Consider the following 20167-nt stretch of genomic DNA (forward strand, 5'->3'; position numbering starts at 1 on the left):
ATACAAGTATGTGCATGTGGTATTTCATCGACCTGTAACGTTGAAACCGATTCACTTCAAATCATTCGCAATTCGCATTGATGTGGTGATGCGAACGAAATTATTCTTATACCGGTATACGTATGATTCCCGGTATGTGGGCGCCTCCGACTTACTCATTCCAGTAGCGGGACTCCTGAAATCTCGATGTCGTTTTATCGATATCGAGATAATTACGAAGCCAATCTCGATCGATTCGACTCGAAATATAAATTGGTACTCTTGAAGCACATCGATATAGTCCTCGGATAAGTTCGGCAAATTTGGGGTAATATTGTATACCACCACGGTTAAGGCAACTGAGTGATATATTTATTTCTGTCTAACATACGTATTTCAACTATCTATCTCTTTTTGTCCGGCGGCGGCGTCATGCTGTTTATTTAAATTTTAAAATTAATACCTATCATCAAATAAATAAACAGAAGTTTATAAAATTATTTATTTATTCTACGAGAAAACAGTAAACCATGAAAGTTGATTAACGTCTTATGCGTAGGTACATACTCAACAAATTATAGATATTCCACATCCTTAATTTTTATTCGATTTGAAATAAAAAACAAAAAATACTACCCCTGTGATTATAATTATTGTTGAAACATTAGAGCGATGAGAAGCATTTAGGATTGAAAATATTTGGAGAAGATAGTTAAAGAGGTTCAATGGATCCATTATTAATCTTTTTATTGTTTGACATTTAAAAGAAGTAAAAAGAACTTCGAAAACTATTCAATTCAACATTAAATTATTTTGTGCTTTCTGGTTTTATGCACGGTAAACATCACTGGAATGAGTAGACTTCTTGCTTCAAGTCAACAAACTATTAGAGGTATAAAGAAAAAAGAAATAAGTCACATAAATAACTTAAGTTATTTATTAAAACCTCCCCAACAATTGGATAAAATGTTCACCAACTTAGAGAAAAATATTCCGGTAAATACACACTCATGACAAGAACGAGATTTGTAATATTATGCAATATTTATATTTATTTAATGCATAAGTACCATTATTATTAATATCGATGATTGCTCCTAAAGAACATAATTATGTTAACAGAAAATGTATATCATTAAAAAACTGTTCAAATAGTTATAAATATAATATAACGAGCGTTCAAATAAAAACGTGGTCAAGTTGGTTCTGAAAATTTGGACGTAGGGCGTAGCGTATAGCAAATGAACTTAAACGTAATCTGTCAAAGCGCTATATCGCCGCTATCAATTTGAATATTTTCGTTTTAAAAAGCGTTTAAAATGGTGTTTTCTCAAGAACAAAAAGTGTTTATCATAGAGTCCTACTTTAGAAATGGACGCAAGATTGATGGAATATGGAAGTATTCTATTGAGGAATGTTTCATAGAATTTCAAAATCAATTTCCCGGCGTTGTCGAGTACAAAATTTTTCAAAGTGCAGTTCAGCGTTGTGTTAATGTTTTTCGTGAAACGGGCAGTGTAACAAGAAAAGAAGGAAGCGGCCGACCTAAAAAGCGGACGAAGAATTAAAAGAAAATGTCCAACAAATAATGGAAAATGCGCCAAGAACTTCTGTACGTGTTTTATCACAAATTGTGGGAGTATCAGTCGGTACCTGCCACACAGTGTTAAAAAAAGATTTGCGTTTGTTCTCCTATCGTTTAAATAAATAAAATAAAGTTATATAGTCATTAACGTTATTGAAACTGACAGCTGCTATACAGGTCGTTGAGAAATGAGGTTAAGTTGGTCGCTATAAGCTACTCCCTACGTACAATGTGTCAGAGCCAACTTCGACCACGTTTTTATTTGAACGCTCGTTATATATAAACAAGTATTTGACACTTTACATTGGATTAGGTTAAATACGTAAAAATAAACAAAACACAAATGCAAACACGTGCATATTTGTAATGTTGAAACGAAACAGCAGTAGTCAATACATGTGATAGAAGAAGAGAGCAAATCATTTCGGCTAGCCAAGACTCCTCGATATTATATCGATTCGAATGGGCGGGGTTTCGATATTATTTCGATAGTAAAATTTTCAAGAGTACCGATCCTAGATAAATGGTACCGATATATCGACATTATTTCGATCTCGATTCGGAATCATCGAATCGACATTTTGGGAGTCCCTGCACAGTATCGGATACGAGAATCAGTTGATACCGATTCACTTCACTTCAGTCTCAACTCTCAACTCACATTGATGCGGTGATTCGAAACATACGAAATTATTTTTGCATCGGGATCCGCATGAATCGATTCCCATTAGAGATCCGTATGATTTATACGTATAAAGCGGATCTTGCCCACTACTAACTGACCCAAATTCATCTGGCATTACTGGTGGTGTGGTGTTGTCAATGTCAAATTGACAAACTGTCAAATATTCAGCGCCATATTGTTATACTTTTTGATTGTCGACAAAAATTATATAAACCTTGAGTTATGGGCGATTCGAAGAAGGTAAACTAAGTGCATTGATTTTTAAAAATTATGTATTTAATTTTTCGGTAATTTAACATCAATATTAAAACCCTTGATACATTTTTAGCTTTCCACCTCTGATGATGAAGATTTAGAAGCTTTACGTTTAGCTGCTTTGCGAACTATAAAAAAGAAAAACGCATCATTATATGATTCATTGCATGCCCATCATACGCCACAGAGAAGTCCCGAGAAATTTAATCGTTTTAACAGGTCAATGAAAGTGTTGCAGAATAAGAGGGGTAGATTTTTTGGACCACATCAAGGGAGGAATGGGAAAAACGTAAGTACAATTTGAATATATGGTATTAGGTCATATGTCAATGAATATGGATGAATGTTTGAGAAAATATTTTTTAGGGACAATTCAACAATAGAAACCGAAATTCTAATCTAATCTCAATCCCTACCATGGCGTCTGAGGAGAAGCAAGTTCAACAGAAAGAAACTGCAGATAGTGGGGTAATAGTAAATTTGCCTCAGCGTAAATATTGTGATGAAACGACACAAGAAACGGGAAAAGAAGAAGGAACCAGCAAATTTAGCCGTTATAATAAGTCGGATGAATCAGAAAGTGAATCTGAGGAAGAGAAGGAATCTGCTTCAGAAGACGATAGTCCAGGAAAACTGCATAAAGCTGACAGTTTGGAAGCGCTAATGCAAGAATTGGATGATGAGATACAAGGGAAAAGTAAACCCAAAGGAAACTTACCTGCAAGAAGTGAAAAACAGAAGGTAAAAAAAATAAAAAAGAAAAACCGAACTGCATGTGATAGAGTGTCGACATCAGATTCCGATGCTAAGCCTCCTGATCAGGTTGCTGAAAAACCAGAAAGTGACACAAATGTGGAAGTTATCAGGCATACTTATGTTGATAAAGTCAGCACTGAGGATGAAGTTAAACATCAAACCCCCGAAAAACAATCTAGTGATGAACCTAGTGTTGAAAACAAGCCTGTGTTCAGTGACACGTATAGTCCGGCAAAGAAACGTCACAGATCCAGGTCTCCAGTAAACCGTCGAGGTTTTTCAAATAGACGAAGGCCAAGGAATTTTCACAAATTTCAAAATTCCCCATTACAAAATATACCTTTTTTGCCTCCTATAGGCTCATATCCACCCCCAGTGCATCAGTTCCCTAACCCTCCATTCAATCCATTGTTTGCTCCTCCAAGCATCGGTATGATTAGTCAGCCCCCTCCGTTTTTTGAAAGACCATTGTCGCCTTTAGCGATTAACACAGAATCTCTCACAACGGCTACCCTCGCTCCTCTCTCACCTAGAAGCGCAGCGTTTGTGCTTGAAAACAAGGCTATTATCGAAAGACGAAAACGGTCACCTCGTAGGTCTTATTCCAGATCTAGGAGTACCTCTCGAAGCCCTCGAAGGTCATTAACTCCAAGAAGATCTCCCAGAAGGTCCGTGTCCCCTAGGCGGATATCGAGGTCGCCAAGAAGGTCTCCTAGACGGAAATCTTTGTCGCCTAAACGAAGGTCTTTGTCACCCAGAAGGAGAACTGTAGGCAGGACTGCAGATAACTCTCCTAAAAACAGAGCTCCGGTAAGAGAAAGGTTGGGGCTTAAAAATAAGACTGAAGACGTCAAGGATAAGCCGAAAAACACTCAGTCTACTTCGAAGAAAGACGACAAACCATTGGACCCTATTTTAGAGGCGAGGAAGAGGAAATTTGAAAGTAATGAAATAAAAATTAGAGAGGGAATCATTCGTCTGAAGCCGAAAGAGGAGAAACTAGAAGAGGACTCCATATCCACATCTATACCAGCGTCAGATGTAGTTTCAGTGTTGCACCAAGTTTCTACCTCTAAACTGGAGGACGTTGTACAAGAGAAATCCAGCGAGATAAAGACAGAAAAGCCGCAAGAACTGGATGTAATTGAAGAGCTGGAAAATCTCCTCAAAGAAGATCCTATGCTCGAGGCGGATGATATCGAAGTGAATCCAAAGGTGGCAGATATATTCTCTGACGAAGATTCAGCAAGCGACAATGAGGGTAGGTTTAAAGTCAAAGAAGGCACCAGTACAAAACCACCAGTCTTGTCCTTCACCAAACTTATGAACGGAGAGAAGAGGGAAATTAAAGCGGAACCTTTACCGGATACTAAGAGGAGTGAAAGGCGAAGGGATAGACGGGACAGAATCGGTAAGTCACGTACCAGGGGTCGATCGCCTGCTGAAAGAAAAGATATTGCTAAGGAAAACGCCAAGGGCGAGGGAGACCGCAAGCCTGGTCCGAAGAAATCCGAATCTCAGGACAAGTCGCACGCCAAATCTCAAATTTCGATAAAGAACGATCGACACGTCACCCCGATGGAAAGGAGATTTGAAAGGAAAATTGAAATAAAAATTAAGAATCCTTCCAAATATGAACGCGGCACTGGTAAATTTAAGTTTAATAAGGATGGCGAAGAAAAACTGAGGGAGGAAGTTAAAAGGAAAGTAGAGCTCAATAAGGGGAAGACGGAGGAAGAAGAGGAGGAGCCTGAAATTGTAGTGGAAAATAATAGTGGTGACGACGAAAATTCCCTGGTTAGTGAAGGTGAGTTTGTTCAATATTTGTTTTCACAATATTTTTTCAATACCAGAATTAATATGTTTTTACTTAAAACATTATTTTACTCTAATGTCAATCTCGTGCCAGCTTCCTTGATTCGCATACATGTTTTTTAACAGTGAAAGCACATACATCATACCGTCATTAAACATTAAAACAAATAACTATATGTTTATACACACTACATAAAATCAAACTTAATAAAACGGAAATTTTATTTGATTCCAGTAAAAACCAAATGGCCTTTCGTATTACAAACACACTGTAAACCAATAAACTGAAAATTAAATGTAATATAATGAAGCGGTGACATATTCGGCCATTCTCCTTTCTTGTAATTAACTTGTTTCTTGTCTGCCTAGCTTCTTGTTGTCATATCTCATCAGGTGCATTGATATTATGTAGTTCACCAAAACTAGGTTGATGTCAGTGGCCACTGACACTCAGATTCACAAACTAAACTTAGTGCTTTAAAAAAAATAGTAACAAATACCTTTTATTAATATACAGGGTGTTTCAGGATTAAGTCGACAAACTGTAGGGAGATGGGTTTTAGGTAAAAATAATTTAAAAAAAATGTTTATAAACATAATACTGAAAACTTTCTTTTTCGAAGTACGGGGTGGTAAAGATTCCAAAAGAATAGTTCAACATTTGGAAATATTGACGGCATTTGAATTTTACAAAATGATACACGCAACAACGATGCCTTTACTTATTACCGAGGGATTATTTGACATTATTAAACAGCAACCTACTTACTTCTTAACTAATAACTAGAGACCGCACTTCATTCGCACATGACGTTATTATCAGGGGCGGACTCAGGACGCTAAGTTAAACTCTGTAGAAACTGAGGTGCAAACACCATATAAAAAGTAAAAATCAAAGTCTTACCTTGTACTGACGATTTATAATATCCACTTCATATTAAGTTTATTAGTTTACAAAACACTCTACACTGAGCTCTACACATATTCACTTGCAGTGCTGAAGTAAAACTGAATAACCAGCAACTGCTGTAAATGTTCAGGCGTTAGGTTGTGGCGTTTATCGCTAAAAAACCATTTGTTTCGAAAACGAAACGCCACTGTCGCATTCAAATTACTCTACACCCCACATAGCTCAACTGTTTCGGGTGATTTTTTTTTTCAAAATGTTGGTCTTGAATGTACCTAACGATCCCTCATTTGGGATTTTTGATTTCGGTCTTAATTTTTTTGAAAATTGACTCCAAAATTCGATTTTTATGAAAAAAAAAAACTGATTTTCGGCACAAATGTGATTCTACATGGCGCAAGTTGATGTTTTTCGAAATTTTTTTCAGCTGAAAATCTTCGTTTTGATAAATACTACAAAACTGTCTGCGTGAAAGTCGGGAGAAAAATTTTTCATATTCGCAAAAACGGTCAAAATCCAAAAATTTTCGTGGAGAAGCGATTTTTTAATTCGAAATTTCGCAACCTGGGGAAAAATTATATGAACCAAAAGTTGTTTAGAATCACTCGAGGAATACTAAAAAAAATTTTCCAGAATTTTTGGACACATTTTGGGACATTTCAAAAAATTTCCAAATCAAAAAATTTTGAAATATATCCAAAAATTCAGGAAAATTTTTTTGAGTATTCCTCGAGTGATTCTAAACAACTTTTGGTTCATCTAATTTTTCCCCAGGTTGCGAAATTTCGAATTAAAAAATCGCTTCTCCACGAAAATTTTTGGAACATTATGACCGTTTTTGCGAATATGAAAAAATTTTCTCCCGACTTTCACGTAGACAGTTTTGCAGTATTTATCAAAACGAAGATTTTCAGCTGAAAAAAAATTCGAAAAACATGAACTTGCGCCATGTAGGACCACATTTGCGCCGAAAATCAGTTTTTTTTTTCATAAAAATCGAATTTTGGAGGAAATTTTCAAAAAAATTAAGACCGAAATAAAAAATCCCAAATGAGAGTTCGATAGGGACATTCAAGACGAACATTTTGAAAAAAAAATCACCCGAAATAGTTGAACTATGTGGGGTGTAGAGTAACTTGAATGCGACAGTGGCGTTTCGTTCCACTGTGCGTCGCCGTCGGCTGAAGTACGGACCTGAGATGTGCGAACGAAGTGCGGTCTCTACTAATAACCATAAACAAGTTTGTGAGGTGAACTTAAATAAACTGTATTTACCAGGGAAAGGTAGCAAACATGAAAAAAAAACAAGAGACAATTTTTGATCAGGATAAAATTACATTCACAAATAGCATCAGTCATCATTTTTTACAGTACTGTACTATTTTATTTGTTGAATTAAATGGAACGCCACTCCTATCTCCTCCACTGGTGGCCAGTAATATTTATTTCTGAGACAGTGACAAACTGTCACCAAGTTTTACTTAAACATCTCTATTCGCTTTCAAAATATTAAAATTTAGTATTTTTTGAAATACTCGACACCAAACGAAGCGTTTTCGGCCTTACGTTTAAATAACTTTTTTTTATTTATTTTTACATGAGGAACATGTCCACTTATTCCTGAAACACCTTGTATGTTATTTTTATAAATTTTTTATGTGGATTAATTATGTGAAATATATAAATTCTTTAAAACCACTCGAAAATGTTTTTGAGGGTTTTTTCTGCATAGATATCAAAAAAATATATTATGTGTAATGGCTTTAAAATAACTTGTCGCAAAGTCCGTCCATTTTTACAGAATTATTTTCCGTTGTAGTTTTGCTCTTTATGTTTTATCACATATGAAATTAATTTCTATTGTTTTAGGAGATCTGAGAGCTCAGCTCAGTAAAAAGAGAGCTGAGAAACTTCACAGAATTCCTGTAGAAGGAATTTCTTCCAGATTGTTACAAAATGCATTACAGGGTGCAGTTTTCAAGAAGACAAAGAAAAAATCGAAAGAACAAGACATTACTAGTAGTGGTAAGTGCCTTCTGCAGTTTTCTATGTTAATTAAGTTAGTAGTTAGTATTTGGAAATTTTATTTTTTTAACTACATTTCAAAAATGACAGGGCCGTTGAAGATTTTTACGTATATATACCGAGTCAACTTGTATTTTCAATTTGCTACATAATGCATTATAAAATCTCTTAAAAACTTTAAAATAATGCTCTTCTGCTTATCTAGAATTTGCTGCTATAAAGAAAATCGTGCATGCCGATTACTTTTCAAGGGGATTCTGCTTAGCCGTTAAAACGCAGAGAATCGTTCGAGTGTACAAGCATAAGCATTTCAGATTTAGATACAGTTGTGCCCGGACAGGTACATCCATATCCCCTCCTATTTACACATGTTTTTTGTTTACTTTTTTGTTTCTATCCGGTAGTTCTAATTTCCAAAGACAAAGCAAAAAACAGGTCATTTACATCTAAACAAAATTTAATTATTACTTTTGTACAATTGTATAACATTACCAACATTTTTTTTTTTTAATAGGACGCTCCATATTTTATAGTATAAATAACTCTCTTCTAAAGACGAATTCAGCAATATAAGGTTATACCTACTTTTTTGTCATAGTTGTCAAAGAAATGGAGGAATTACATGAAAACAGTAATATAGTACCACTTTTTATTTTATTACAGCAAATGTTCAAAGTGGCCCCCATTAACCATTGCACAACGCCCAATTCGGTCTTCAAAGTTATCAATTACATTTTGACTCACATTTGGTGATGATACGATTTGTCAATCCTTCGATAGGGTCTGGTTTGTTCACATACATTTTGCCTTTTAGATAACCCCTAAAAAAAATGGTGGGGTTAAGTAAAGGGAGTGTGGTGGCCATTCAAACTGCCTTTTTTGACCGCTAATTTTTTACTCGAGGCGAAGATGTGGAGGGTACCACACATCACCATCGGGCATTAGGGTTAGGAAAAATTTATTCCAGGGCTGGAATCAGCTTAAAACGCAAAAAAACCAAATAAACGTCGTCTGTTAAATTGCCCTCAAAGAAACCCAGTCTGCGATTTCCTACTATTCCACCCCAAACATTCACTTTTTCCAGCCATTGTGTATGTTTTTCTTGCATCCAATGCGAATTTTCTGGGCTCCAAAACCTAGTACTTTGCCTGTTCACGGTTCCGTTTAAGTAAAAAGTTGTTTTGTCAGTAAGAATTATGTGAATTTTTAAGTTGGGTTGTCTTACAAATAAATTTCTAATTTCCTCGCAAAACTGTAATCTTCTGTCTATATCATCTGCCCATAATTTTTGTAAGACGCTAACTTTGTAAAGATGCCACTTTTGAGACTTCAGAGTTCTATGAACTGAGGACTTCGACATGTTGAAGTTGGCCTGATCTAATGAATGAGTGAGGATTTTCAGTAATGGCGAGCATCACATTTTGATGGTCATTTTCGCTTACTGTTATTCACCTTCCTGATCCAGGTAAATCTTTTATACTTTTGGTTTCTTCAAACTTTTTGGATACTTTACTTATTGTAGCTCGACTAATTCTCTGGTCTGGATACTTATGGTGAAATAAGTCACATACCTCCTGTGGGGTACGGATTTTATCTCCGCATCCAATCATGATTAAAATTTCAATTATCTATTTTTCCTTTAAACGGGCAAACCTTTTTCAAAACAATTTAACAACGAATGAATTGGAACTAAAACGATTCACATTATACCTAAGGAACTATGGTGAATTTTACGTTTATCGATGTATGATTTTTTTTTTTGAGAATAAAAAGCTTTAAAGTAGAGGAAGATTAATAGGTTAAGTAGTAAGTTTTTTAAAGTACAGAAGAGACTATAATTTTTTACATTTTTTTGACAATTATGATAAAAAGTAGGTATAACCTTATACTACTGAATTCGTCTTTAGAAGGGCTATCTATTTATGCAATAAAATATAGAGCGTCCTACTCAAAAAAATGTCGGAAATGATATAGGTCTGTCAAACATGGTTCAAAAGAAAATATTGCAGAAAAGTGACAATTCCTATTTACTAATTGACCTGTTTCAGCGATTTTCTTAAATTGCAACTTAAAAAAAAAGAATTTTGTTCTATCATTTTGGGACACACTGTATATACAGGCTGTTACAAATTCGCTTCTGACTATAGGGATCTCAGAAACAGTAAAAGGTATGAAGTAGCTTAAATGGGGGCAAAGTTGCGTATTCAGGGGACTAACATTATGGATCTAAAAAATCAAGGCTAACGTGATTAGTTTTCGAAATATTTGAAAAAAACCGAAATTTTGGAAATTTGTTTTTGTTTTGGAATTTGTTCGAATTTTGAGCACTCGAGAAGCCTAGAAATAACTATGGACACGGAAATAAAACTTTAATAATTTGTTATTTTAATGTGTGGTGGTAATATTTTAAATAACTGGATGAATTTCACAGGGTCTAACGACACTTACAGTGTACGATAATTCAGTAAACGAAGAAATATAAATAAAAAATTTAGATAAATTTGGAACGAATATCCTGAAGATGAATTTTTCAAAACAAAACGTCTGAATCTGGTTCGGGCTGGGGCAGTACAGTATTGGGGGCCATGAAGGCTTGCAAAAAAATGTAATAAAATTTCTAGGGTCATATTTAAAAAAATGTAATAAGTTGATGATGGTTCTTGAGAGACGAAACGTTACATATAAAAATTGTTATGCCAGAGGGCAAAAAGTGGCCATGAGAAAGTGTTCTTTTTTTTCAATATCACCTCAAACAAAGCTGAAATGAAACAAAAACGGATTTCCAAAACTTCGGTTTTTTTCAAATATTTCGAAAACTAATCATGTTAGCTTTGATTTTTTAGAGGCATAATGTTGGGACCCTGATTATACAATTTTGCCCCCATTTAAGTTACTTCATAGCTCTTATCGTTTCCGAGATCCCTGTAATGAGAAGCTAATTTGTAACAGCCTGTATATACAGAGTGACCCATTTGAAAGCGGGCCACCCTCATAACATTTTTATTTATGGAGCAATTTTGACAAATTTTTTTTTGAAATGTAAAGGGGGGAAAAGTGTATTTTGGGGACAAGCGCCGTCCAGTTCTTTTTTAAACTAAGGCCTACTAGATCACATTCAGAGGCTGAAAAATCCAGAATCCATATTAGCGATTTTTTTAGAAAAAATCTGTATTGTATTGTATTGTATTTTTTGTAAATTTTATGTTAATTTCTCGTTCATTTTTCTGTCTGTTTCATTGTATTTTGGTATAATGATGTCTATTAAACGTGTTATTAAATATTTGTTGTGATTGATTTATTATCGCATGGGTTACTAGATAAAAAGTTTCTTTATGCATAATAAACAATTTGACAGAAATTTAACTGCAGAATCTTTAATGTTGAATATTTTTTCATGAAATTTGGTACAGATCCATTTCAGGGGACGCCGAATCCAGTGGCGTACGTAGATTTTTTCAAAAAAAATCGCTAATATGGATTCTGGATTTTTCAGCCTCTGAATGTGATCTAGTAGGCCTTAGTTTAAAAAAGAACTGGACGGGGCTTGGCCCCAAAATACACTTTTCCCCCCTCTACATTTCAAAAAAAATTTCGTCAAAATCGCTCCATAAATAAAAATGTTATGAGGGTGGCCCGCTTTCAAATGGGTCACTCTGTATACAAGATGTCTGGAAACTCAACCGACAAACGAAGACATCCAAACAAATTTTAGGGATGATTTCATATCGATAAATTGCGTCTTATCTAAATATGCTTCCTAAGTGAGGTAGGGCTCTTTAAAGATGATCTTTTGACATTGTTTTTTTTTTTCAATTGTTCACATCGCTGTTCAAGTAGAACTATCAAACTTAGGTTGCCTCATTATATGGACAGCCTTTTGAGGTAAAAATTATATGTTAGTTGGCGTCATATTTAGGAGGGTTAGCTGATATTTTTAATTATATATTTTTTTTATCTTCGACTTTTTGGTATTTTTAATATCAAAATCAAAAACTTCAGAGTATTCGAGATGCATCTTTTTTAAATTGAAAATTTGTTTTTGTTAATAGTCGTCTTGTTATAATTTTTGCCAGTGTGTGATATTATTTAGTACAAAGTTCCAATATTTTTATAGAATTTTACTTTATCTCTTTTCCAAAATCAACTATTAAATATTAGCAAAGAATTTGTAATTTTGTGATTATCGTGCACCCTAGCCACTCAAGCCTCTTTAATCTGGAAGTGGAAGATAAAAAAAAAATGTAATTAAAAATATCAGCTGACCCTCCCAAATGTGACGCCTGTGGTTACAATTAAAAACTCATTTTTACATCAAAATGCTGTCCTTGTAAGTGTAAACACATAACAAGTTTGATCCTTCTAGATAAACTCCGGTCTGATAAATAAAAAAAAAATGTCAAAGGACCATCTTCAAAGAGCCCTACCTCCCTTATGAAGCATTTATGTCAAATCGATATGAAATCATCCCTATAATTTGCTGTCTTCGTTTGTCGGTTTTGGGTTCCGGACACCCTGAAAACTTATACAGGGTGTAACTTTAAGTGGGAGGGTCAGTTTTTTGGGGGTCTTCGTCTACGTCTTCCTCTGAATAAGAATCTGAAATTATTTTTAATCAAATAAATAGTAGTGTTATAAATAGTTTTTTTTAAATGCACTTTAATACTTATGTATGCCGCCACTGTAATCATGTATTACAAATACATGAATTGTAGGTAACCTACAATGCATGTGAAGGGAGATAGTGCCGGTAAACGGTGACGAATTGAAGGGCGTCAGTTGTTGTTCCACATTTGGAAACGGTAAATCTAACTGTGAATCTGAATGTTTCCCATCACTGGAAGCCATCAACAGACTATTTATTTTTGTGTATTTCATTCATCATTATTGATTACTGCTAGAGTTTTCTTGCTAAGTTACTTGTTAAGTACTATTTGTGTGACGAACACCCACACAACAAAAGTAACTCGCGGCGAATGGTGTGGAATTGTGCATGCGCTGTGACTAAAACGCGCCATTATTTGAGGTTACACTAATTTCTCCAGCTGTGGGGTACGAAAATTATTTAAAAAAGGTTAAAAAATATTAAGTTTTTGGTCGACCGAATTTGAAAAAATAAACTGTTGTTACGTGTTTCTAAAGGTCAAAGGAAGCCACTGTATAGATATGGCCCCCACTCAAAGTTACACCCTATAACCAATTTAAGAAAATCAGAAAGTTAAGCGTCAACTTGTTTTTTTCTTAGCTGTAAATTTCATTATTACAATGCTTTTAAAATCAACAGGGAAATAGATATAGCTTAAACTTAAAGTTGTGTGTTTAAGAGGAGCTTGCTGAGGCAATTTTATGAAGAAAATTCATATAAATCTGCCCTAAAAGGCTTGTAATTACATAAATTTGTTTTTGAAATTGATTAACGTGAACTCTTGATATTAAACTTAGTAGATACAATTTAGTATTACACTTATGAAAAATGCTATTGATTTTTCATTGAAATACTTTTAATCTTATTAAAAGGATGAAACTATCAAACTTCACTTGTTAATGAATAAATTGCAAATTTTTACTATGAAAATAAAACGTACATGACGTGAATCCAAAATAGTAAGCTACATTGCCATATTCACAATAAAAACATTACATATTCAAAATGGTGTCCTTCACTAGCCATGAACAATTATCTTTCCGATGCATATAGTCCAGGAAAATAAGGAAAAAATGACCGAACTTTTGTACTCGGATTTTTTTATAGAAAAGTGTAGGTTTAGCAGTCTGAAAACATGTGTCAGACACGCAACTATCAGCAACATACAGCATTTTGAGTTACAGGCATATGTATATATCATTTTTCAAGTGTTTTGACTAAAAAGGGCCAATATCTCAAAGATGCATTTTTTCAAATAAAAGTTGTTCAAAATTGCACCTATGCTTTTTATGTGTTACTTTCCTGGACTAACGTTCTATCAGCATTTATAGTTGCATAGACATAGATACTCGTATCGCTACCCAAATACATTACAATAAAACTAGTGTAAATAATGTAATATTTTCTTCATAATTTGAACTCAAAAATAGATTTTAATGACATAGCACTGGGATGCGCCATTTTTTACAAACTTTAGAAAACAATTGCCACATAATTCCACTTTTACATTGTAAGGCATAAAAAGTTTATTGTTAGTACGAAATTTTATTCACACACCTTCAAACATTTCGAAAATAGTACAAGAGCATCATCGTCAGAGTTCAACTTCGAACACACTGTTCATTGAACATCGAGCATGTTTACATGAAATTCTCTTCATAACATCATCTTAGCAGCCGCCTCTTAAAATGCCTACATGTTGTTTTGGTATACCCTGTATAAATAAGTAAACTTGAGTGCAGTGCACTTTTAAATTATCTAAGAATAGGTTTCCTTCTATGACAAAATTTACTGTATACAAAGAAATCTGCACACAATCTTCCTAAATGAGATGCTTTGCTATTTCAATAATGTGCAAACGATGTTGCAGATGCGAAGTTACCGATACATCTGCGCCTGGGCATCGCAAACGGCTCGGACGTTTTCGCGGATACCACAACGAAAGTGAAGAGGAAGTCGAGGAAACGGAAGAATCGAGAAGTACTGGAGCAGGTATATTATCTTTTGTTGCGACATTACTATACTAGTAAATTTTTATGATTAATGTAATTGGTATTTGATGGACTGCCGCTAGTTTTTAATTTCCGAGATTATAATCTGAGCATATTCCACTGTGTACGGTTAGTGTTAGTCCGGAAATTAGGTACCAGGGCAAGAAGACTAGGGAACTGAGCGAATGCGAGCGTGTCTCGAGAGCGTTCTTACCTTAGCTATGCTCTCTGATAAGATTTTACTTGTCATAAAACCAGATCTGTGATACCTTTATTGATGCATTTTAATATACTTCATGTTCAACTCTTCTCTACTGTGATATATATTTTATTATCCACATTTTTTTTTCATTTGCATGCAAGTTAATTTCTGATCCAATTATATGATCTATCGTGGGACTTCTAAGGTCATTTCATTTGTTTGATCCTCATCATTTCGTAAATGGAATAATACAATAATGCTAAGTCACGCAAGAGTGTTTTTAGATTAAATTTGATTAATTTAATAATTTCTAACTGTCCGATCCTTCGTTCTTCTGTGTTTTCTACGGAGCCTTCATAAAGAATAATATATATGTAATTTTGTTTGAAACAGTAATTTTATTTCCTTCACGTTGGCTATTATGTTTTGGCGAAATTAAAAATTATTAAAACAATAACATCGAGGTTATGTTAAAACACAACATTCGATCTTATTATCTCAAGGGTAGACGCAACGGTTCATCACTGCTCATTCTAAATGAATAATTACCATTGGTGGTACCAAGATTTAAAGATTTTTAGTTGACAGTGCCAATTGTGCAATATTGGTTGCCTAAGCTCGGCGGTCACGGTAGTTTGTAATCATTTATGAAGGATCTGTATTATGGTTAGAAAATATGAAACACTGTTTGCAAATTTTTGAAGCACTACCTAAAAGGAACAAAAAGATCAAATCGACAAAGGAACTTTTTTTTTTTTTTTTCAGGTTAACTAGATTAACTCCTTTGAGTCTAGCTTATGTGTAACCCTTGTGGTTAGACAATTTCGTCTTTACTGTATTTTCTTTACAAATTTCTCGCAATAGTTAAATTATTCCGGCCTGCCTTTTTATCTAACTGTCAGTTGATATTTGCCAAAAAAAAAAAAACTTACTGGTAACAATTGTGACGTTTATGCTTTCTTAAAATTAATAAGCAAGCTGAAATTCAGTGTGACTGGTAGTATGAGCGATATAATTATATAATCTTAGATACATACGTATGTATATTTATAAAGTCGTAGTAAAGCTATCAATCACTAACTTGCATGCACATTCAGTTTTATAATTCCATAATACATCACTATGAATACTTAACACTTTGTTAGTTGCAGGCTGTCATGATCAACTCTATTATAAATATTAGTTATTAGTGCGACCCCAAAATTGTTTTGATTTTGTTACATGACTTTCGTCTAGTCGTTTTTATTGTTTTCTGTTTATTTATTTTATACCATCTATCTGCATTTTGTACTGCTGAGGCTACATGTATATATTTTTTATTGTGTCAATGTATTTATTTCTTTTTTTTTAAGGAAATCACTGAAGTTTTACTATTAAATATAATTTAATAAGGCTGATTATCCCTGTGGTTCTTGTATTGTATGCAATTTTTAACATTCTAGCAGATAGATAAATAAGTACATTAAAAAATGCATACATAGGTTTTAGAAGTTGTAAAAAAAAAACACATTCTTTGTCCTTAGTACTACTATATCCTGTGTCCCTAAGCGGTACCATGTGAAATATATCGATGATAGTATAATTTCGAGTTTTCACAGTATGTTAACTTTTTGAATGACATAAATATTCATCCAATATATATATTTAGAGTAACTTTAAACTTTTATCTTTATCGTTCCCACTTTTCATCTGGATGGGGAATATGCTCGCATATATTATCCGTTAGAGAAAAATGATTCATATCATATCATATCGAAACGAAAAACCATCTCCTATAAGCAATTGATGAGATACAGAGTATTACGATTTTCGTTAATTCAGACAATAGTACTTACGGTAATATTACAGTAATTTCACTCTATTGTCGGCATTGTGTTCTTTTTGAGCTCGATTTGGTGACTGGTTAGAGGAGCGGTAGGTAATCAGGATAATAATAAGTATTTTTTATTTGTATTGTGTATTGGTATGAATAATGATTGTGACATATTTGTCACGATCATTATTCATACCACATACCATAATACTACATGTTGTATATTTACAACATGTAGCTTTGAATGAAAGTCATATTTATACAGATTGACCTTTAGAAACACATATAATAAGTTTGTTTTCTCAAATTCCATTGTGAAAACATGCTCAAATCTTTTTTTTTTTTTGTATTTTTCATACCTAGCCGCTGGATAGGCTAGCTAACTTCAAACAGGGTGTTTCTTGCCGTAAGGGTGAACTATGGCTTGAATTATTATCAAATTTCATCTCTCCTGATTTGTATACGTTATTTTTATATCTCATTAAAATTTAACAATGATGACACACAAACACACTGTACTGAAAAATTAATACTTCACGAAGAAAGTCGCGAAATTATCTACCTTATCACAAACACCTCTTAAACCGATAAACTAAACATAAATAAATGTAGAAATGAAGCTGTGACATATATTCTCATTCTGCCAAATTAAGTGTTTTTTGCGTGACCAGCGCCCGCTGTCATATCACATCAGGTGGATTGATTTTATGTAGGTGTTATAAAGTGGGTGAGTGTCAGAGGTCAAGGACACTGAGATTCACAAACTAACACTATGCTTAAAAAAATTAGTAACATCTTTTCAGATTACCAAGTTTTTAATTATTTTTTATTATGTACATTTTATGAAATAGCAAAAATTATTATTTTAAGGCATAAAATAGTTTTACTTACAATTAGGAGAATATTTAATAAACATTTTTTTAACACTCGGAAATTATCTTAATATTTGGTCTTTCGTCTGCATTGACATAAAAAAAAATATGGTGACTTTAAAATAACACGTCGCTAAGTCATTTGATTAATGAAAATTCATCAGATTTTCCATTTTCGGTTTTTTTAAGTCTGGATATCTTGGAAAGTAGCAGTCTAAGCATAAAAATGGTAAATATTTTATTCACTTAGGTGTATATTAGCCGACTAGGTACTCTATCTGTATGTGTGATTATTGTAATACTTGTATTGCTTCCTTTTTTATAATTTATGAAAGAGAAATAGTTACAACATCTACAGTATCGTGTTCTCTCGGAGAAGTAAAGCAAAATGACAGTTTTCTATTTTAGATGAAAAATTGCACTTACATAGAATTTGTGGTCTTCTAACAAAAGTATAAGTTCTTTGTGAAATGGGTATGTAATTTCTGACCGCAACAAATTAAATGGAAAAATTAGTGTACCAAGGAAATATGAAAGGAGATATAAAATATCAATTATTAAGCTCCAGTATCTCACATTTAATAAAAAATGTTGGAGAATTTCCAACATAAAATTAATGATGTTCGGCAATAATTCGATATATTTCACATGTTGCTGCATCCCTTATTATTTAGAAACTCCGTCCCATCCATGATTGTAAAGAATTATGATATAAAAATTATGCATGGGTTTTTCCTATGCTTGCATAATTTTTATAATTGCATCTTGTAAATTGTATTGTACCTTTCTGAAAAAAGAAGTGATGAAAAAAATATGAAACCCAAAAAAGAAAATGAAACGATACTTATGGAAATATGTTTGTAACTATATAGGTATAAACAACCATCCACTACGCTGCTTTGAAAAAATATCGTCTGATTACCATATTTGGAGAGTCTGCTAAAGGATTATTGTACAAGTGAAAAAAAAGACATACACGAAATAGTGAAAGACTTTGTATCGTAAAAATTTTGAAAATATTATGGTAGTTCTAATTTCCACCATGTTGCTTTGTTATCGTCTATCCTATTCTGTAATTATTAAAATTGTTGCTTATACATTTTTTTCAGTTATCTATCTATCTATCTATATCTTATTTAAGTCTAATTTTATAATTATAATTGTGTACAATAAGGCTAAAAATTACACTCTCACTACTTATATTTATGTTTTTATTTGTATATATTTTGTACATATTGTTGATATACTGAAGTTTAACTTATAATAAAAAATATGTTTTACATACTCGGAAGTCTTACTCGTCCGTTCCTTCTCATAATAACTTTATTTTACTAGCAATTTAATAAAAATACTGGCAATTATTTAGTATAGTGTCCCCCTTTTTTCGCTAGTGCTGAACACGAATCTGAAGTTATTTTTGTGCGCTCGAACTGTTTTCGAGAAAACATTTTTTCAAAATTCTAACCTGGATGTTTCGCACTACGCAGGAGTCTGTATATTTTATGTAGCTTTAAGAACATTTGTTATGAACAATTAACATTGGAAAACAGCGAAAGAGAAAGGCGAAAATTTATTTTTTTTTTCATTTCCTAAAGATGTTAAAATACAGAAAGCATGGGTCAGAAGATGCTACCGAAAAAATAAATGGACTTGTACTAACAAACAGATATATAGTAAACATTTTAAACCCGAAGATTTTAGAAGATGAAGATGAATTTTTAGCAAAAAAGTTCAAGGCAAAGTACCCCATTTTGGGAAAAGTATACTCATGAAACCAAAAAAGCTATTAACTTTCATAGCTGTACAAGATGCCCTTTTATACAAAATTTATCCTATGGTGGTCTAATAGAACCCTCATCAGAAGAATGGAAGCAACAAGTATTTAAAATGGACAAATATTTTCAAAAGTTTCATAAACAATCTTTTATTGGGAAAAATGAAGTTGAAAAAAACTGCCGATTATATATCAAGTAAATTAGAGGACATCCCTAAAGATCTGGTAAAACATTTCAGTCGNACTACGCAGGAGTCTGTATATTTTATGTAGCTTTAAGAACATTTGTTATGAACAATTAACATTGTTTACGAAACACATTTTCGCAAATTTCAAGTAAAAAAATATGCATTTAATAAATAAAAATTTTGTATCTTAAATCCGCCCTTTGTAATTCGTGATGACCATAGAAAATATAGTACTAACGACTATATTTTCTATGGTGATGACAATATTGAGTCCCCACTCTCATTCATATCCTGTTCGTCCCACACACAGTATACTAATTAGTATACTGTGGACTAGAGCAACGTTTATAAAGGTTGCCTGGTAACTGCTGGGCGGGAAAAACGTGAGGGGGAAGCAACACGTCACTCTGTGTGCCACGCCACATCACATCATAGACCCCACTACAGATTACAGCGCAAGTTAAGTTTATACCGTTTGCGTATTCTACCTATAAAGTTTTTAGAAAGTGATAGTGGTTTAATTATAGCATATATATATATATANCGCCACATCACATCATAGACCGCACTACAGATGCAAGTGCGCAAGTTAAGTTTATACTGTTTGCGTATTCTACCTATAAAGTTTTTAGAAAGTGATAGTGGTTTAATTATAGCATATATATTTTTATTTTTTAT

General features: G+C 33.4%; 1 protein-coding gene across 1 annotated transcript; it reads left to right on the forward strand.

Moving 5' to 3' along the window:
* Nucleotides 1–2365: 2365 nt before the first annotated feature.
* Nucleotides 2366–18773, forward strand: LOC108904219 (muscle M-line assembly protein unc-89-like). Its single transcript, XM_018706680.2, has 6 exons — nt 2366–2489; nt 2578–2793; nt 2871–5067; nt 7852–8007; nt 14520–14641; nt 18400–18773. Exons 1-6 carry the CDS (start codon nt 2472–2474, stop codon nt 18403–18405), a joined length of 2715 nt encoding a protein of 904 aa, XP_018562196.1. The 5' UTR covers nt 2366–2471; the 3' UTR covers nt 18406–18773.
* Nucleotides 18774–20167: the final 1394 nt, after the last annotated feature.

Source organism: Anoplophora glabripennis, unplaced genomic scaffold (assembly GCF_000390285.2).
Source record: "Anoplophora glabripennis isolate ALB-LARVAE unplaced genomic scaffold, Agla_2.0 scaffold259, whole genome shotgun sequence".
NCBI lineage: Eukaryota > Metazoa > Arthropoda > Insecta > Coleoptera > Cerambycidae > Anoplophora > Anoplophora glabripennis.